Source organism: Ixodes scapularis, unplaced genomic scaffold, assembly GCF_016920785.2.
Source record: "Ixodes scapularis isolate PalLabHiFi unplaced genomic scaffold, ASM1692078v2 PGA_scaffold6__148_contigs__length_123643588, whole genome shotgun sequence".
NCBI classification, from domain to species: Eukaryota; Metazoa; Arthropoda; class Arachnida; order Ixodida; family Ixodidae; genus Ixodes; species Ixodes scapularis.
Genome location: NW_024609881.1, coordinates 4,160,086 through 4,181,137, shown reverse-complemented (window position 1 = coordinate 4,181,137; position 21,052 = coordinate 4,160,086). Strand labels below are relative to the sequence as shown.

Below are 21,052 nucleotides of genomic sequence, written 5' to 3'. Positions count from 1 at the left end.
TTTTGAATTATCATAAAATTTCTCTTCGCTACATCCAACAGTCTGCGACTTGGTAAATTCACTGAATTTGATATTTTTTACAACTTATTGTAAAATTTCCCTTTGCTATATCCAACTGTCTGCAAATTAATGAAATTACTGAATTTAATATTTTTTTAAATTATCGCAAAATTTCTCTTAACCCGCAGGAGTTGCTCAATTTCCTTCGCCATAAACAGACACAAATACATTGAAAAAGTGCAAATAGGAATGGAAAATCGTAATCGCTTCGCTATAGCCGCCATTTCGTTATAACTGACTTGGTTATAAGTAGGGGCAACAGTCGCTCAATATCCTTACCAACAGTTACAAGATTACTGATTTAAATAAGTTACTATAGTTACTGAACTGATAAACTTTTACATGACTCTACAGAGCCAACGCTACTATTTGAGAAACCAATCAAGTAGCACCAAAAGTGCACCATCACGGCTTTAGTCACCTTTGCGCATTTGCTATGACCGACTGACTGACCGACCGATGGTCGAGGGAGCAAAGCGAGTTGGGACATCCACGGGGACGATGGGCACCTCTGCCCAACCGCCACCATTGTCCAGGTGGTGGCAAGAAAGACGTCGTCTGCACTCACCTGGGGATACGTGAGAAGGAAGTCCCAGAAGTTCTCCAGGACGTGTTCGTGCGCCTCCGGTGCAACCGACATTCCCACCTGCAAAGCGGCTCGGTTGCGACACAAGCTTCCGTCGCTTGCCGACGATCAGAACGCGGGTGCTGCGAGGCAGCGATTCTCAAAATCTGCGTCGCCACGAACAGATTTATTTCGATGCGACAGAATGGAACGATTGCAAGTATGAAAACGAACACGTTTATTTGTTAGTCAGAAAATCAATTGAACGAAGCAAATATTATACGTGAGGTAAACTCGTACTACCAAACGATATGCAAGAAACCAAGTGAAACAAATAGACTCTTAGAATAGGGGGCCTCGAAGCTTGCGGGCCCCTAAGAAATAGGGGCTCACCACCGTGCATGTGCTGAACCCAAACTGCCTCTCGGATTTTGAGTTTGCACTCGCTCCCAATGTAAAATTCGAAAAATAGCGCGGGGCCCGTTTGCCCTGGGCCGGATTGCGTCGGCAAACATGGCCAGCGCCCTTTCCGCTCGCTTCAAAGCAAATTCGTCACGGTTGCTGCCGCAGTAGCCATGTTCATTGACAGCGAATGGTGCAGCCGGTTTTTGCGTCGCCTTATCTCACTTATATCACAAGGAATGAGAGGTGAGCTCGCCCCATTTTAAGGCTTAAGAACGGCCAGATTCCGGCCGTTCCTAAGCCTTAAGGATGCGCTGACTGCCTACATGGCAACGTCTTGCTACTCCAAGACCCAGAGTGAATTTTCTCTGCTCGATCGGCCAAGCATTTGTGACACGTTATCTTCTAAGGCTTCCAAGCTGCATGGTGGAAAATATGCTTAAAAAACACAGACAAACAAAAAACCACACAGGAAGAGGCATACAGTAAAACCTCGTTATAACAAAGTTGAAGGAGCGGTCGTAATTATTTTGTTATAACAATTAGTTTGTTATAGCCAATGTCCATTTCTTCCCACTATTAGCAAGCAAGGGGAATTGATTGCTTTGCTATATCCATTAGTTTGTTATATCCCATTTTGTTATAACGAGGTTTTACTGTACTTCCGTATTTTCCACCATGCATAAGTACCAACTAGACCAACTCGCAGTTTTAATACTTCCAAGCTGCTCCAGTTTACATACATAGGGTGACGCAAGTCACCCTATGTACGTAGCAATCTCAACTTTTCGTCATAGGTGTATTTCACAGGTTGGTTCTTTCTTGCAAAATTACAAAGCATAGCTCTCGATCTGTAAAAAAATAGGGCGAAAATTCTTGCCAGGGTCAACGGCGGGCGGCGACGCAGATGACCCAGCCCTGTAGCGGGGTGTGTTGTAAAAGTTATGAAAATAGCTTTTTTGGAAGGGCAGCTTACAAAAGGTGCAGTTCCTGCAACCTGTTGCGCTGCTTTACACTTTCTAAATTGCCCCCGTGCAGCCTAGAACAGTAGAATAAGTTGCCATACCGTATTCTGCATAAAGAGCGGCGCAAAATATTCGTCATCTACTCAAAATCTTAACGCAATAATGGACAAAATGTTGAACTGGGAAGCCAGTGTCATGCGTGTGCATGTAAATGAGAAGCGTGCACTTACGCGGCAGAGATAGCAGCGAGCATATGCGGCCACCAGGGGGTCTCCTATCCCGCAGATGACTCTCGTCAGCCGCATCAGCGCCGTCGAATACTCCCTGATGGGCGCAACACTCAATCTATGTCAATTCAAGTTTAACAAAACAGATGGCACGAGTCAATCCTTAACTAGCACCTACTAATGGGCAATTCCAAGCACTAAAGAAATGGCATATGCTTAAAAGTGCCTAGACATGCCCAGAAAACTCTGGCGCCTCGAAATGTCTTACCACAGCCTGTGCCAAAGCAAATCTGGTGCCTACAAAATTCTGGTACCTAAAGTGCCTATAGGCATGTCTGATACTTAGACGAGGCTAGCAAGTTGCAATTTAGCTGTAGAACACTGGGCATTTCTATAATTTTCTACTTTCTTTGCTCATCATTCCTTCTTTCTTGGCTTAAAAAACTTTTGACAACGTTATAAAAAAGGGTTCTTCGTTTTTGAACTCGATAACCAAAGAGAAATCGGGTTTTTGTAGAAATAATTCCGGAAATCGGGTGTTTTCAGGTTATATTTATAAATGGACATTCGAGGGTTACGGGGCAAAATGATTCTTTTACACAGACGAGACTTATCAAGTTCAATTTGTAGCGTATGAACTTGATGTTCGAGATCACATAGTCTTCTCGATTCTTCACATATGTTTCTTCACATCTTTCACAATTTGCATTCGAAGCACCTCTCCCTTTAAAAATATACGAAAGAGTCAGACGAAGAGGACGGACAGGACAAACATCTTTTCTCTTCGTCTGACTCTTTCGTATGTTTTTGAATTTATTACCGACGCGCTCAATCCAAGTTCTCCCTTTAAGCTACGCACTTTGGTAAACGTTTTTAAAGAAGGCTTCAGCAGAAATCTGGTGTAACCCGATTTGTTGTAAGCTTGTTTGGAGAGCAAAAATCAGGACAGATTGGGTTTTACCCGAAAAGGAAGAACCCTAGTTGTAGACGACCATTTCTCGTTACATACATTTGATCTCACAAATAGTGCATAACCTTCGCTCTGGTAAAATGCAGTTCCAGGGACACCTCATAAATGATGCCAGTCTGTACTCTCGCTGTAAGAGATTGCAAGAACTCCGTCGAAAGCAAACACAAGCGTGTGAATGGGCCTTAAACTGCAAACAAACACGATGATGAGTCGATTTATGCGAACCCTTCAAAGATCCAGGCGATTCACCCGGTACGACGCAGAGAACGAGTGGGTAATGTACAGCGCTCACTTCTGAGTCAGGAAGCTGTACGACTTGAGGATGGCCGTCTCCACGTAGAAGCGTGGAATCAGCTCCCGGACAGAGGCAATCTTGAAGAACCAGTTGCGACATGTTTCCTTCGCCGACTCGGGCACTTGGTCGGGGGTGAAGTTCTCTGCGTAAGCAACATCAACCAAATTGAATGCTACATATGCAGCCTGCTGCATCGTGGCCACAACAACAGTAGGAAGGTAGCAAAGCTCGGCACCATTCTAGATACACGCCGGGACCTGAAACAGACAGTCTGGAAATTAGGTATACTTCTTCCGTCCTTAGACTCTGTTCGCACGGTAATAAAAAGCAGAAGCAAGTTAGACGTTCGCGTTTAGAGAGCATGAGGTCGGTCTGCCTTTGAGGTAGGGATGCCGCAAACTTTTTTCGAATTGAAGTTTCGATGATCGAATCAAGCGGTTCGAAAGGTTCGAAATACAGTCGAACCTCGATATAACGAACTTCAATGTAACGAAATCCTCGATTTAACGAAGTATTTTATTTTTCATAATTTCTTGCCATATTTTAAGTCTCTATATAACGAAGTCTATTTTGCTGCTATTTCAATATAACGAAGCGCCATTGCCATAGAAGGCAATAAATAAATAGACTCTAAGAAACAACTTCGCAAAAAAATTGTGGTTAAAAAATAAAATTATGCGCGAACGCGAGCGCTTGATAGGTTACCTCACGGGGACAGGCCTTCCAACGTTCCTAGGCTGCCCGAGGAAGCGGCGCCGGTAGCGCCGGCGAGGCATGCGGCAAAACGGATTCCGCGGGGCTGGCCAGAAAATGCCGAGCAAAAAGTTTACACGGCATAACAGCATCACCACTGACATTCACTGATCATCATAGTCCACTGTACCGCGGGTAGCGCGGGAGCCAACTTCAGCGGGAAAGCGACGTGATGGCGCGACCGCACGGGCAGTGCCATCTAGGAGAAGACCAAGAAGACCGATTATCGTCTTGCGACCGTGATGTAAAGCAAAGGCACAAGCACACTGTGGGCGCAAGGGGGCAAGTAAACTGTGCGGGCAAGAGTGCTGTGTAGGTGGGAAACATTGGCACCGCCTAAACTAAACAGCTTTATTTTTCAACCGGGCGGTTCACTTACGTGCTTGCTGCCATAAGGAAACATAAAAGTTCTTTCTTTGGATGAGAAAGCAAACGTTTTGGACGCCATCCTGAAGAAACTGCTGAGATCACGAGCACTCGGGAAGTGCTCGACGCAATGGACGTACTGAGGAGGTACACGGCGTCGCATGGGCAGCAAGATGCCGTTCAAGCGCTCTGGGCGCTCGAACGCCGTATGATGCGGCTGCTACTGTCGGACAAGGAGCAAGCAAAACTCGCGGACTAATTTGCCCCAAAATAAATGTCATTTTCGGTGAGTTTTCATACCCGTAAAATGTTTCGGAATTTTTTTTTGCATGCAAAAGCCAAATTTCGATTTAGCGAAATTTCAATGTAACGAAGTAAATTGCGAATTTCACCGACTTCGTTACATCGAGGTTTAACTGTATTTCGAATTTTTTAACTTTCCATATCTAGAAATTTGACGGAAGTCAAACTTTCGAACTTATTATGCTGCAAAATTCAATGCTTGTCGAACTTTCAAACTTGATAGACAAAAAAAATTCAATGATTTTCGAACTTTCGACCTTCTTGCACTAAAAAGTTCGAAGCCTTTCGAACTTCCTGCGCTAAGAAATTAGATAATTTTCGAACTTATTAATCAAAAGAATTCGAAAATTGTCGAACTCTCAATTCCTGAAAAGTCAAAAGTTCAATGAACTTCGAACTTTTAGGGCAAAAGTTCGAAGCTCGTCGAACTTCGAAAGACCGGCGGGCGGTTTCATTTGGATTCAAGCAGTGAGGTACATTCGTAATTTTTTCTTTTTTCGCAATTTTACATGGGGTGACACATTCCTTGCGAAAGACAATGCCGTTTATTTGAATCTTTTGGTATGCTTGGTTTTAGAAAAATAGATTTCCGAAAGAGCGAGGAAGGACGACGGGTTTTTGACAATTGTCGTTTGTGCCATATTTGAAGTGCGCTATTGCCGAAGCTATTTATGGTAGAGATGTTAAACTTTTTAACAATGATCTATATATAGCCTAGGTGTGTGTCGTCTTAATATATAATTATTGTTGTTCAAGACGAGTTTGGAATAATTATCCAAACATGTACCTACGGACAATTATGCCCTAAACTTCGTAATTTTTTTCGCCTACATTGTTTGGGGTATCGCATTTCAATTAACACCAGAGACAGTACATATCACTACCATCGCAGAATGCAAAATAATGTATTTATCGTTTTTTCACGTTGAGGAATAAGTTAAGTAATGGTGGAGGATTTCTAAAATAGTTCAAATTCAGCGCGTCATAAAAATTTTTTTCTTTTTTTAATTTTACGTTTTTGAGACGTGTTTCTTTTGGCCTGTACACATTTAGGTAGGAAAAACTTGTTTCATAGTTCTGGGCCTCTGAATATACAAGAATACAACACTTTTAGCAGGTTCTTGATAGTTTTTTTTTCTTTCTCTCCAGCTTTTTATTTTTGCATTTATTGGTATGTTTATTTATTGATTATTTTTTACCAATGGCACAGTTATTTAGGTCGAAAAGACATAGCTTTGAACTTTCGAGCCACCGAGCATGTGACGAGTAGTGCCTTCTGACAACAAGTTTCTAAAGGCCTGTTCACACATGCAGCGGAGCACTACAAGCATAGCGCTGGCCTCGTGCGAAGTACGTGCCTACGGGAGCGTTCACCAACTTTGTATTGCACCGTCAAAACTGTTGCTCATGGCATACGATAAGTACCTGACGGCACGTGAGCAGCATTACATCAGCTCTTCGCTGCATGTCAGAACCGGCCTTAACAGTGACTATCTACGCGATCTTTTATGCAGTGAAGAGCGACAGTAGCTATACATATGCATAAATAATTTCAGATTAAAATAAGCTCGACCATGCCCTCTTTCCCCGTATTGTTTTTTTTAACAGTCCGAAATATCTGGAAGGGGGGGGAGACTGGAGCTCCCCCCCCCCCCTTCCCCCCCCCCCCCCTCCCCGTTTTTCCTCTTCCGACGCCACTGGTATGGTAGAGCGCTCCTCGACCTCAAGTTGCGTCAGCTTCTGTGCTTTTTGCTCGGCGTTCCTTCCGCCCCAGAAAATAAACCTCCAAAGCAATTACAAACAACGAAAATCGTCAAGGTGCAGGCAAGCTGGTGTATGTTGATCATGATGAAAAATCCCAAGACTGGGAATGAAATTCGCAAGAAGTAGTGTAAGAAGAAAGAGAAAAGGGGACAGGACAACGTCTCAAACTCAGCTGAGTTGGGTTTGAGACATTGTCCTGTCCCCTTTTTTCTGTCTTCTTACACTTTTTCTTTCAAATTTCATTCCCAGTCTCCGGATTTTGCATCATGTACAAACTAAACTTACTATATGCCAGCATCACTCGGGCGGCGTTTGTTCGTATTACTACCAGCGTGCAAGGGGGTAGGGGGGCAGTTTGCCAGATCACATCAAGGTTTTTCTGAACCTCAACCACCTAGCTGCCTGCCCCTGGCCGTTTCAAACTGGATGAGTATCGTTAAACAGTGCGTTCGTAGGATCACTACTTCATAATACACGTTAATGACCACCCCGGGCTGGCGGTCACAATTACTGGTCTATTGTTACACGTCACTGCACTGGCAAATATTCCAGCACATCCGGGGCACTCGTCGTCTCATTTAATTGCCTGACCAACTTTGCACAGTCTAAATATCACACCCGAACTTTTCTAAACCTGATTTCGTGAAAACCAGTGAGGCGTGAAAACATTATTTGAAACTGAAACCGTGGCGAAACATGAAAACCGGGCTTCAAACTTTGCGCACTTGTACTTCAAAGAAATCAAAAACCTCCTAAGTTTTTTTTTTTTTTTTTTAATTTAGCATTAAAGGACAATCGAAACCTTCGAACTTTTTGAACTTTATGTAGAAAGAAATTCGAAATCTTCGAATTTATCGAACTTTATGTCTTTAAAAATTTGAAACATTCGAATTTTTCGAATTTAAGATCCAAAAAAATTCGCGAATCTCACAAATTTCAAATTAGGGAAGTTCGAAATCATCGAATTTATCAAACCTAAAGTAAACAAATATTCGAAATAATCAAACCCAAACTTTTAAAAACCGTGAAAGCTTCGAACTTTTCGAATTCGAAACCCCAAAATTTTGGAAAGTTGCGACTTTTTCGAATTCGAACCACTCTACGGTCGAAAATATCGAAACTTTTCGAAATCGAACATCAGTTCGGTTCGAAAATATCGAAACTTTTCAAATTTGAACCTAGGGTGGTTCGCGGCATCCCTACTTTGAGGTGTGGCAACGCTGGCTTACGCTGGGGATGAAAAATGTAGTCATTGCAGTAAGGCAGTGAGCCTGGGGTCTTGAACATGTATCGTGCAGCAGTGGTACATGAACACATGCACGTACGATGCCCATCCAGATAGAAACGGGCAGGGACAGAAATTGAATCCAGGATCTCCCGGTTCTCCAGCCCAAGCTTTCATTTCACGTGCTCCGAGCCGCAGTGTGTCAACACTCCCGGCCACCGATCCCCCTTGTATGGTCACTGCTGTTGTATTGGATCTCGCCAGAGTGTAGACGGAAAGAGAAGAAAACAAGAGGTTCTTCTTGTTCTTCTCCTAGAGGTTTCCCTGAAAGCTCATAACACCTCAATATGTTTGGCCATGCGTTAATGTCGGCGTAAGAAGTTGTGCCAGAAACAGCCTCGCTTGTCAACGCGAGAAAATTCAGCGCCACGCACAGTGTTCAGCAGGCACTGTTCAGCTTCCAGAGACTCGTTTTGAGAGGAAACAACTGGAAACTCGGAACCACTACTGGAATCGAAAGGGGGATTAATGACCGAGTATGTCAGCGTACCACAGCTAGGAACACGTAGAGCGAAAGCTCGCGCTGCAGAACCCAAAGGTCCTGGGTTCAATCCCCACCTCTCTCCGTTTTGATCTGGATGAGCATTGTACCAGTGTGCAGTCGTGTTTTACTACTGCGTGATGCACATTATACTCCAGGTTCACTTAAATACAACAAAACATTTTTGCGGGGGATGAACCATCGTGCCACTATCTGCCCACCTGTGACGAATCACCCTATGATCAATGTTCCACTGTGACGAACATGCCTGTTACTAGTTACCCTGTGATGAATAGACCATGTCCCTACTGGTCCATAACACGGCCATGTCCCTACTGGCCCATGGCACGGCACTTCGCCTACCACTAGGAGTTTTGAATTCTGTCTAACGCAGCGATTGCTCCTGGTCCACATAAACTAGGCTTACAGTCCCACATGTGCTTAGGGTTCTTTGTTTTCGGGCTTTATTTTCGGTGAAGACTATCTTACCGTCCGCTAAGTTTCATCTTCTTCGGAAGGTTGTGCTCATGCATTCTCGTTTAAGGCTGCCCTTTTTCTGTTCTGCCGCCTAGTTTAGGGGTTCAAAGCTCCCGAAGGATTCAGTGGGTTTTGCCCATTTTCCTGTTGGGGCCTTGATTTTCTTTTCCATTTAGGGCCGTAATCTAAAACAATTTGAAAAAAAAAATAAAAACATTTTTTTAAATAAAATATTATTAAAAAAAAAATAATAAAGATTGTCCTGTTTAGGAAGTGTTGTTAAAGACATGAAAATAGAAATAAAACACGAAGACGAAGAACCCTAAATATGCCCTGTCGCAACCATTTCTCACATCCACACTACCATCATCAATGACTGTTTCTGTTAGCAGCGAGCTATCTTTGTACGAAAAAAAAATGAGACGCTTACAATTCTCTGTAATGCTGAATTAGAGCGCAGCTCTTGAGGAGTGGGAGGGAAGGGTATGGAGGAGATGGTATGCCCCTCCTCCTCTGTACCCTCCCTATTCACCTATCCTCTTCCTCTACACCTGCCTCTGAATTTGTTCATGGGCGACGTGACACAAAGTCGTGGCATCATTTTCCCCACTAAATTTAGCGGGGAAACTGAATTGGTGTTGAGGTCATGTGACATCAATTTTCCCGCTAAATTTAGCGGGGAATGGAATCGCTGTTGAGGTCACGTAACATAAATTTTTCTGCTAAATTTCCCTGCTAAATTTAGGGGAAAATTTTTCCTGCTAAATTTAGCGGCAAAATTTGCCTGCTAAATTTAGTGGAAACATTTTCCTGCGAACTTTAGCGGGGAAAAGTCCCATAACGCAATGTGCGGTTGCGCTGACTGTGATGGCGATGCCGCTCAACCCAGAAACGGATGCCTACGGGCTGTGCTCTAAAACACTGCACGGCGCTGCCTTTGAGCAGCCTGCAATGGCCCATTGCCAATTCGGAAAGGATGACAAAAAATACTCTCGAACTGCAAGCTCCAAAGGGTAGTAGAAAGGCTCAAGCCCATGCACGTTGAGTAGTTACGACCCGATTCACTAACAATTTGGTTGAAGAAACCACTGCAAGGTCAATTATTGTCCTGAACCATCTTGCAGACAAGAGGGTGGTAGTGTGGTGCCCTCCCCAGGGTGTGGACAGGAAGAAAAGAAGAGCCGGACAAGTGGCTGCTACACATTTTCAGTACTTTCGACCCTTCAAGATCAAGCAGATTAGCTCACTCGTAAATAATGCAAGTGAATGCATACTGCCACAACGTAAATGGAGAAAATGAAGTCATGACAACATGTATAATTGGGACGTCCTAAAACCTTACATTGTTAGGAATCCCTTTGACGAGTTGAACATTTCTGTGTACTCTAAAGAACATTAAGAAAACAACATCTTGTGCACAGGCACAGTCAGCCATCATGTTCCAAGGGTTAGCACTGGCTGCAGCCTGGTCATGCTACACCGCACCATCTTCATGTCTAGGGAGCTTTGGTCTAGGTGGCTTGTACTGGTTTCTGGCCCCTCTATTTTGTGAAGGGATGCACAGCCTGAAGAAGCTCAAACTCCTTCAGCTTCTTACGATATAAAAGAACCTCATTTGAGCAAAATTTTGGAAAGAGTCTACCCAAAAATATGTGATAGTGAATCTTCAGTTTGAATTTAACTACCAGTGCTCGAAGGTGAGGTTTCCGCAGAGGCGTTAAGCGTTTGAAGTAACAAAGAACCGTCACACTTCTCTAGGGGTTGCTCTAGTGGCAATGTGGCAGATAATTTATTTACCCGAATTGTCTCCACTTTCCCGAGAAAAGGACCGTACATGTCTGAAATGTAGACCCACCTGGTAGTGGAATGGCGACTCGACTTCCTGCCTTGAAGTACTCGGCCTTGGAATGAATCCTCTGGTAGACCAAGTTTCCTGGAAATCACCCGCGTAGGATCAGCGAACACAAATCAATAGGTCATTTGTAATCCACAGACTAACTGAAAATGGTTTGTTGACCCAGCGTCTAATGTTCCAGAGCTCATTTGGACGTCGCAACTTGAAGTCTCACTCCAGCTGGCTTTGATATGGAGTTGAACCAGCCTGCTGACCATGCGTGCGGCTATGCCTGCTGAACGTGTGACAATGCGTCACACGTTCAAAACCCTCGGGTGAGCGGTCATGCTGTACTAACTTCACATTGTTCCAGGGTCTTCACAATAACAATGGTGCTGCCTATAAACAGACGTTCTTCTAGTACTGCAGAACCACCCTGGCGAAAATGGTGTACTACCGTATTTTCGGGACCATAGTCTGCGGACTGTACAGTGGCCCAATTTTTTAATATTATCAAGCGAGCGTCCACCGCCGGGATGGCCAGCGCCGTGCCGCGGAGGTGTACGGCGATACAGAAGAGATTAAGCGCGCGCGCACAGAGCCCTTTCTGGTGGGAGCGTTGTCTACTAGGCTATTCCGTTGATCGCACACAGCCCCTGCTCCACAGCAAAGGAGGGCAGGGTGCTTGCAAATTTGAAGCGCATCGCCGATACGCCCCTCCTCTTGGAATGAGTTCACAATCCTATTGATGTTAGCCGGTGTAACCGTGACTGTTGTTGCTATATCCCTTTGCGTCATGCCACCCATTGACATTCTCACAGCACGCTCCCGTGTTTCTATGGGCACTCGAGGAGGCATAAAAATAAGCGTGCGCCCGCTGGTCAAAGAAAACTGCGACTACTTGACTACATCAGCTATAAGCTCGATGACGACAGCAACAACGCAGTTGATAATAAAAAACGCCAAGCAGAAACCCTGTCTATACTCCGTTTCACTTTGTGTTGTATCGCAGCAGATGCTACGAGCCATCTTGGCCAGTCTATCGCTAAAAGTGTGTCACGTGGCCTTCCCGTAAAATACACCCGCATGGGGAAGCACGATGTCACGTGGTAGGGTGAAAGCACTGGACTGGCTTTGATGGTTCGTAGCATTGGCTATGGTATATAGTTTAATGCATCGTTGCATTCAGCTTGTCACGTCATCATACTTTTAATTTTTGTTGGTGTTCACAAATGTAAACGTAAACATAAAATGAAAAAAAAAAAAAGTAAATTAAACTTGAGATGACGCACGGTTTATGCCACGCCTGAGCAGTATCACGCAAGCAAATGCTGTTCAGATCTTTGCTTAAAGGCGGTTAGCTATGCCAGCAAATAATGAACAGGGGCTGTGTGCGGTCAACGGAATAGCCTAGCAGACGATGCTCGCAATGAATAGAGCTTTGTACGCACACGCCTCATCTCTCCCGCGACGCCGCATTTCTCTGCGGCACAGCGCTGGCTGTCCCGGCGGTCGATGCTCGCTTGATATCATAAAAAATTGGGCCACTGTACATGTTTAAAAGCTGAAATTTGACACAGCACAGACTATACAAGGTGAGAACTATACAGGGATTTGTTTTTTCCAGATCATTCATTATGGCAAGATGAGAGATCATTTATTACTACGAGATCAATATTTGAGTCATAATATCACTTTGTAATATCTATGTGGGATGAAATTGCCCTGAAGCTGATGCTAGAACAACACTTTCTCAAACCACAAATTTTGAACTTTTTGCAAATTTTCAAGAGGGATATTTTAGCATCTAGGGCAGACAGAAATATAACTTTACAGTCTCAGCTTGTTATAACAGACCTTGATTTTGACCAAGACTTTTGTCTGTTGTAAGAGCAGTATGTTGTATCCAGATCTGAAGTTGAGTCAATGCTGCATAGAGGAAAACCAAACAAACTTCAGAAATCGGTATGTTATATACAAATGTCAGTTGTAACCAGGTCTGTTATAATGAGCTTAGACTGTATTAGCAACATGTCGCTATATGTATAAAGCATACAATGTTGGAAGCAAATTTTTCAATATAGGTGTAGGAAACTTTTTAACTTACATAAGGTGTAGGAAAATTTTTAACTTAACTATTGCTTTATTACTTGGTAACTACAGATAGAACAATGAACTTCAATGAGTTGTAAAGTCACTAATAATGGTTGAATCTAAAAAGTGCTTTCAACATTGTATTCTTTATAATTTGTTGTATCTGACCATACATTACCATGCTTCTTTAAAAATAGTTTCTCAGTATTGTTTTTGGAAACGAAGTGTGGCTAACTATAACTATCCTGAGAATAACCTACTCATAAAAAAAAAAGAAAAAAAAGATATTTGAAATTAGCACGAAAGTCTGAACAAGCCTGAGCTAATAAATATTGCTATTGGGAAGAACATAAATGAAAGGACAGACAAGACTTATTTATCCTTGTGGTCTTCCCATTATTTATATTATCCTTACTAGCACGCTCTCCATTCCAAGTAAGCCTGCACTGTTTCATTGGAGGAAGAAAGCTTCAAGACTAGTGTTCTTTCTTAATCAGGGTGTCTACAAAATTGTTTTTTTTTTCAAATTCCCTGACTTTTCCAGGTTTTCCCTGACTATCTTAATGAAATTCCCTGACCCACACCCAGAAACAACTACTGACACCAAAACGCGATATATTATAGATAGACACAATTCACAACGTAAAATATTTTATTTAAGTTAAATAAAGCAACTGTCTTCACTCTTGAAGATGTTTGGAATACAGCATTGACCAGGGCTTACTGTTTCAGGGAGTTAATTTCTTCGTCAAAACGAGAAGCCTGCAATTGCGCTTGGTTTAGGACCCTTCGCTTCTTTTGTTGAAGCCCCTTGACTAGAGTGGCCACTCTCTTCATCTTCCTTTCGAATTCTGATGCGTCCAATCTCTCTTGCGTCTTTCTTTGTAGCTCCTCCTCCCACTGGGCATTGGCACCATGAACCATTTGCAGCATCCTGTTTGTAAGATCAACTTTGGCCACCCCTCCCATTGCTGACACTCCATCATACACCACTCTTTGGGCTATCAGCGACTCTTCCTTGAGGTTTTCGACAAGGCACTCTTTGTTCACAAAGAAACCCCGTTCCACAGCAGCATTGCCATGAGACAAGCAGAGAATTAGGTTGACAAACGAAAATAGCTCTTTGTGGTCCCGTAAACACAACTCAAACCGGAGGAATCCAGCCTCTGCTCTTTCCTGTTAAAGTCCTTCAATGCCGCCTGTGCAGAGCTGAGTGAGCATATATCTACATAGGAATGGTGGGTCCGCTCTGCTTCCAAGCCAGTCATTCACTGGAGGTGCTCCGTTAGCACCTCCAGTGCAATGCACAGTTGTTTCTCACCAGCCTCCGGGGACAACGCACTAGCCGGATCCAAGCAGCTTGCACCTCATATCAACTTGTATTTCAAAGGTGACCTTCCCATCACTTTTTGTGAACACCTCTTCACGAAGGAAATAGTCTTTTTTGAAGCTGAGCACAGTCAGTTGCGATAATTTCTGGATCTTGCAAAGCTCATTTTTAGCAGCAAACCCAATGTTGAATGCAGCAGCTGCAACGAAGTTGTCAGGCTTCTCCAAGTCGATCCTAAGCAGCTTGGAAGATGTGTTGGCAGCTTGTAGGATATCTTTCTTGACGACTCTAGCCAGCAGTGACTGTAAGAGGCCATCCAACGCAGGGGCAAGGAAGGGAAGCATGGGCTTATCTGTCTGGAATTCAGCCCGAAATGGCTCAAGTTCTTCAGAAATCAAAAGCATAAATGCCAATTTCACTGGCAGCATCTGGTCACCTACTGCCTTTTCAACAGTGCTGTAGCTAGCACATGCTGGCTTTTTTTTTTTTGCTTCCTTTGAGCATTCCACAAACTTAACCAAGTTTGGAATAACATCAAGCGCTCTCGAGATCACCTTGCTATTCTCCAGCCACCTTACTGAGCAGAACTTCAACGGAAACAGAGCACTTCCCGTGAAGTGGATGTAGTCTGCCCGACGTGCCGGCACACACTTGAACAGGTTATAGCTCCCACAAAGAAACACTACCAGATCCCAGTGCGTCGCAGCGTGACCTGCCTCGAATGCACCGCTGACAACGTGGAGTCGACAGCTTCCAATGTCCAGGATCTGGTGATTGGTGTCGGAGGCTCTAAGTTCTTCTTCGACGAACCTCCGAAACTTCAAATTTACATTGGGTCCATCCAATGACACTTGCAGTATCTTTGTCTGCTTAATGGCTTCTGTGCCTTTCCTGAAAGCAGATGCGAGGTCTTCTGCGCAGGTGTGCCTCAGGAAACACGAAGTTAGGTAGCGTGTTTTTACAGTGGCGTCAGTTTGGTCCTAGTACCTGACCAGTGCATCCATTTGTTCTCTATGGGTTACTTTGTTCAGTGACTCATCAAAAGCAACCACCAGATGTGACACACTAGAGAGGCTTGCTAGCAACTTCTCTTGAAAGTATGGACCGATACCATGACATATGGTGTATCCCACTTTGTCTTTTCCGAGCTGAATTTTTCTAGCGGTCTCACACGTGAGGAACATCAAGGGAAACAGCGAGGCAGGTGCTGCCACTGAACGGAAAGATCCATGAGTCATTTTAGTGTTCAAGCACCACATGATCTGAGCCTTTGTGACTTCATTCTTCAATAAAAATCCACTCACGACGTCTTCACAGACAGGCTAAGAGCTTCCGTGGCGGTGGATAGACGCACTGCCGGAGCGCTACAAGCACTAGCGCTACCTCCGGACAAAACGCCCGTTGCTGTCGCGGAAGGCAAGTCCACATTTGATGCAGTCTTGAAAATATGATACGATTGGGGTCTGGAAAACGCTTTGCAGAGATTTCATAGCAGCTTGATGTTTCTTACCCTCAACATGACTAGTAATCGCACGTTTCCCCATATTGCTCAGGGAGAACTTCTTGCAGCATATTGTGCAGCGAGCACTATTTGGATCGCTTGGAACTGGCCGAATCCAACTCGCATTCGTGGATATGTCCGGGTTTGTCCAGTTGAGTCCAGTTGAGGTTGAAAGAGCACTTCTTCGACAGCGACATAGTCACTTTCACGTATCTCCACTTCAGGAAAATAACACAGTAGAACGCCAAACCCAAAGCCACAAACGCATGTGGCAGAGCTCGCAGAGTGCAGGCGTTCAGTTGCGTTTACGGGGACCAAAAACATATCTGACAAACGAATGGATCGCAAGGCGCGCGCCAGAGCAGTGTGTGTAGAGAGTTTGGTCAATGGGAGGCGCAGGCGGGGCCAGGGCGTGCACCAGACATAGAAAGAGTGCTTGACATGCTCTCTTGACCAACCAGAAGCCGAAAAGAATCCCCTAGCGGTGGTAGCGAGAAACAGTTCTGATCGAAGGTATATGTTCGTATATGGTTTCAATAAGCGCCTAAGAGTGAGGTATAGTAACTCTTTGTGGTTGAAAATAGGATGCACGTGTTGTTTTGATCATGATTTTGCAGAAAGATGAAAAGAAACGTATGCGCCGCTCAACCCTGTTTTGCTTGGACAGAGTGTGACCGCTCGGATGGCAGATTCCCAGCCCTCGGCGCTTGGCGTACGGATTATGTTGATCTTTCCGCTAGTCGCACTCTTCCACCATTATTATGGATGAGCGCGATTGAAACGTCACGTGTACCATATTTTCAGTCATCGAGAGCTACTCTAATGCCGTTATCAGGTTTGTTTCTCGCGACCACCGCCAGGGTATTATTTCCGGCTTCTGGTTGGTCACATTCAAATTTCTGAAGACGCCCTGAAACACGCTCAGCCCGCTTTCGGCCAATGGTGGCTCCTCATTTGTCTCCTATACTTCCCAACGAATGGCCAAACTCTCTACATTTACGGCTCTGGCGCGCGCCTCTCAGAAGGTAGATGAACCGACGGCTGTTCTCTTCTGAATGAGTGGTGACTCGTGCCACCTAGTATCGGCTAGAGTAACTGTTTCTTCTGCGTCACGATAACTCCAGAGCGTACTAGAGCAATACCACCTGACAGACTTGACTAGAGTCATGAACTAAGCGAAATAGCCGCTGCCACTCCGCTTCACTAGTAACTCTTTAGCCCATAGCGCTTTAGCCGTCATACTTTAGTGTTGCTACTCTAAAGTGTAGCTTATTTAGTGGCTCTAGAGTGTACTAGAAGAACGACGAACTGCTATGGCCTGCACATGCTCTCGTGTGAAGCGCAGCGCGGGGAAAGTTGGCGTGGCGGCGCTGCGCATAGGGTGCTTTCATGAGTCGCATTTGGTTCGCGGTAGAGTGCCTTCATGTTCGCTTTCGCGGCGTTAGCAGCATCCTCCGACGTTCGCATTGCGGCTGGCTCACAGCGCGTCCAGCTGCGTGTAGCGGCGTTCATCAGCGTTTGCGATAGCCGCACTCCACGTCGCCGCATCGCGTCCCAAGCTAGCTCGATTGCAGCGCCGTCACGCCAACTTTCGACATTCGGCACTTCAACCAGACCCGGCGGCTAGTCTCATACAGATGTTTCTAGCCCACTCTAACAAAGTGCAAATCACGCGCAGACGTCGCGCCGCCGTACTTAACTGCGCTCGTGGCTACACCTGCTTGTGCCTGCCGCTTCTAGCATGAGTGGGCAAACATAAGATAAATTCCCTGACTCGGCAACCTTTTTTGGAAATTTCCCTGACAATTCCCCGACTTTCCCAGGTGTCTTAAAATTCCCTGACAATTCCCGGTTTTCTCGGTCGGTAGGCACCCTGTTAATAATGATTGATGTAGGATACAAGCTCCTTTGTAAGCTAATATAGTCAGCATTTGTCGACAAGTCCAGTGTGTTATCAATTTTTTCTCAAGCATAATAGGCAACAGGTTTGGCGGGTCTGGAAAATATGGTAATCAAATTCGAGAGGTGCCGAATGCGCCCAAAATTTTTCACAGGACCGTACGATTTGAGATTTCACCCAGCGTGCGGCAAAGCCGAAACAAGGCGAAAGAAATGTACCTTATACCACAAAGCTTCTGCGTATGCCTACACCCTCTCTTTGTGCTTATTTCATCTTTTTTGACAATTCTTCTTTGGTAGCGTTTGACATAAAAAGCAACGAAAACCGATACAACGTCACGATGCCAACGTGTCCCGACGGGCGAAGGCACGACGGGCTGCCCTTCATTTGTAGTGTGCGGACAACTTCCAGACGGCACCCATTGCTCGAAAAAAAAAGTCCATCGAGACTGCAGCTTACCGAAGTTGTCGAGAATGTCCGTGATGAGGACAAACTTGCTCGGGTAGAACTGGATGACGGACGTGTCCACCAGGAGCTTGGCACACTGCAGATAGACGGTTGCGGCTACATTCTTTGGATTGGGCCGTAGCTTGAACTACGCGCGACTGGAACGTGTCTCCAACTGGCGTGTTCGCCGAGAGAAGCGATCCCTCCATTTCCCTCTGATAACGTCAGAAAGTGTCGCGTCGTCACCGGCCACTATCTCGGTGCCGTCGCAGCAGCGGTGGCGGACGTACGTGGCAGACGCCCATTCTGTCTTTTTTAAGTTTCTTTGCCAGACGTCGTTCGTTGCCATTTTCGGAACACTTTTTATATGTGGGCGGAACAGGATGCTAGACACGAGAGCCGGAAACGCATTCCAGGCGCTATTAGCCCCGAGAGCGAACACAAGCGTCGCTGCGATCGCCGTGCCCTAATTGGGTGAGGTGTACCGTGACGTCAGGGCGATGACTCCGCTCCGCGATCTCGCATCGGCTCGCTTCCCAGCACCGGTTTCCTGGTTTGGTGTTGTGTGCCGCAAGCTCTTCGAGGAGCTGGACCTCGTTTACCCGGTGTACAAGACGTTGAGTTAGGCCGATATTGACGTGCTTCCGTACATTTTATAAGCCTGCTCGTCCCTTTTACCTTTAAAATTGGGTTACAAATCCCGAAAGCTATCGGTGGAGGCAACTCCGCCGATGAACCTCCCCGTCCATCCACACGACACAAGGCAATTTTGCGAGGGATCGGTGAAGCGGTGGCGCAAGTGTTTCAGACGCTGGAATTCTGTTCCTTGCATGTTCATGATTTTTGAACGATATTACATCACACTTTCAAGGCATTTGAAGGGGCATTTATATCATGGGCCTTTGGGCGGTCGGCAAATTAGCTTGCAACCCCGACTTTGCGCTGCCACTCTGCATGCGCTGGTTTGCAGATGTTTTAAAGGCCCTGTGTCTGATTATTTTTGAAGTGCTCGTGGAACAGGGTTGTTTTACATAAATATAGCTTCTTCGTGAATTAATTACATAGTTTATACACGTATGCAGGCATATTTCTTATAAGAAATATATTCTATAGAATATGCACAATTACTGGAAATTAGTTTGTATGGTCGCAGCAAAAACGGCCGAGTTGCCCCCAGTTGCCTGTATTATATGTATTGAACTGCCCAAAATATGCACAGGAATAGCGCCGTAATTTGGATTATTTATACTTTTTCCGGACATTTTTATTCCAGCCTTGGGCATTCGGAAAATACACCGTTTAGTCTGAATTGTCATTTGCAATTAAAAGAGACACTGCTGCGGGTCTCCAAAAGCTTCCTCAGCCCCCAAACTCCCTACAGCTGGACTCTCTGACAACAGAGGAAAACAGGAGTAAAAGCAAGCATTCGAATGTCTGTCCAGTGGTAGATGCAGCACTAGTAGCAGAAAATGTGGAACCTGTGAAGGGCGACAGTCTGCGCGAGAAAAGCTTCTGGTATTTTAGCTTTAGGACAATTCGATTTAAGTAAAATCTCAATTTTAGGGCTTCTAATAACGAGCTACACACCTTCGCTTACGTTTGTTATACATTACTTGAGGGTTGATATAAACAAGTTCACAGATACCACCCGCGTAGTCCATTGAAATACTATCCGAATCCAGCAAAGGTCCTTGTTTTCTTACTTTGCCCCTGCACTTGGGCTGTCTTACTTGTGATTCTCTCCCCATGGCCCAGACTGTATTTAGCATGTTGGTCGAGCAGCATGCAGCTTTTTTGCTTCGGTGGTCTTGTTTAAAAACAGAAAAATAGTATACATAACCTGCCAATTCATTCAGACCATCAGCAGCATTTATTGTGCGAGATGTAAATTTATAGTGATGTTCCTGCAATTGTGGCCATATTTGTTTATTTTCATATACCACTCCGATTCATTCGTTGCCTGCCGTGTCAACCATGCTTAAAATGTTGGTTAAAGTTTCGCTTGTAGCTACAGGCCATACCTCAATAAAGACACAATAAAAATTTACACTTTCTACAAAAAACACGCCAAAAGAATTAAATAGAAATGAGCACGCCTACAGCTAGCGTCGTCACAGCTTCCACAGGGCGAGCGGCGCGAGTCGGGGAAAAATTCTCTCCTCGCCGTGACGTCACCCCGGTTTGCCGTAAGGGGGCGCCACGCGAACTTCTTGGGGCTAATACTTGCGCCACCTAGCCTAGGAAGAGGAAGAGAACAGCGGTGTTTCCTTTCGTACGCACATGGAGGGTCTGAGCAAAAGGTGCGACGGGGCGAACCTGGCAATACTGTGCAAATCAAAAGTCTAATCCAATCGAAAATCTATGCGGGGCCATCACCTGAAAAGCAACCGTCAAACGGTGCCGAGCTTGGGGGAACCGGGGGTGCTTGCCGTTTTGCGTGAACACTGAATGACAAGAACTTGCTTTTTGTTCAAGCGCCCGAATAGAACACTTACGTCACAAAACAAATTTTCTCGTCAAAAAGAACCTTTTCTCGGAATATTTATGTTGCGAGACTCCTTTTGAGTCCCGCGACATGCTTTTATTTCTGGTCAATGTGCCGAACATCACCATTGAAAACAAATCTCAATCAATTACTTTCTTTGAAGGGGGCGGGGAAAGTTTATTGCACAACATATGCATATGTTTCTGGAGAGTTCCAAGCACCTCAAAGCCTTCGCTTCGTCACTATCCAAAGCCGCCGCGTTACTTTAAATTTACAATTCGCTGGACCAATACTGCTCTCGAAATATTGGCTCCCTTATAAAGCGACCTGGGGATGTTTGACCACATATCACATTTGACATTCCACCCATTTACCACAAGGACCCTCAAACTTATTGATCTCGAGGAACCCCTGTGCGGCTCGAAAGAAGGCTGAGGAAGCTCTCCCGGTCTTGGCACTGATGCAATCAAGTAGTGCAAGACCCTATAATTGTTGTGAAGAATAATACACATACCAGGGAGCGTTTGCAATATAGCGCCGCTTCGATG

General features: G+C 45.0%; 1 protein-coding gene across 1 annotated transcript in view; it reads right to left on the bottom strand.

Moving 5' to 3' along the window:
- Window positions 1–21,052, bottom strand: part of LOC8037786 (VPS35 endosomal protein-sorting factor-like) — a 92,305-nt gene that overhangs the window by 58,188 nt on the left and 13,065 nt on the right. The window contains exons 7-11 of the mRNA XM_029993274.4: window positions 18,032–18,116; window positions 10,769–10,846; window positions 3,482–3,626; window positions 2,223–2,316; window positions 629–706 (exon numbers count right to left, since the gene is read on the bottom strand). Coding sequence (XP_029849134.1) covers window positions 629–706; window positions 2,223–2,316; window positions 3,482–3,626; window positions 10,769–10,846; window positions 18,032–18,116 — 480 coding nt within the window. The remainder of the gene's footprint in view (window positions 1–628; window positions 707–2,222; window positions 2,317–3,481; window positions 3,627–10,768; window positions 10,847–18,031; window positions 18,117–21,052) is intronic.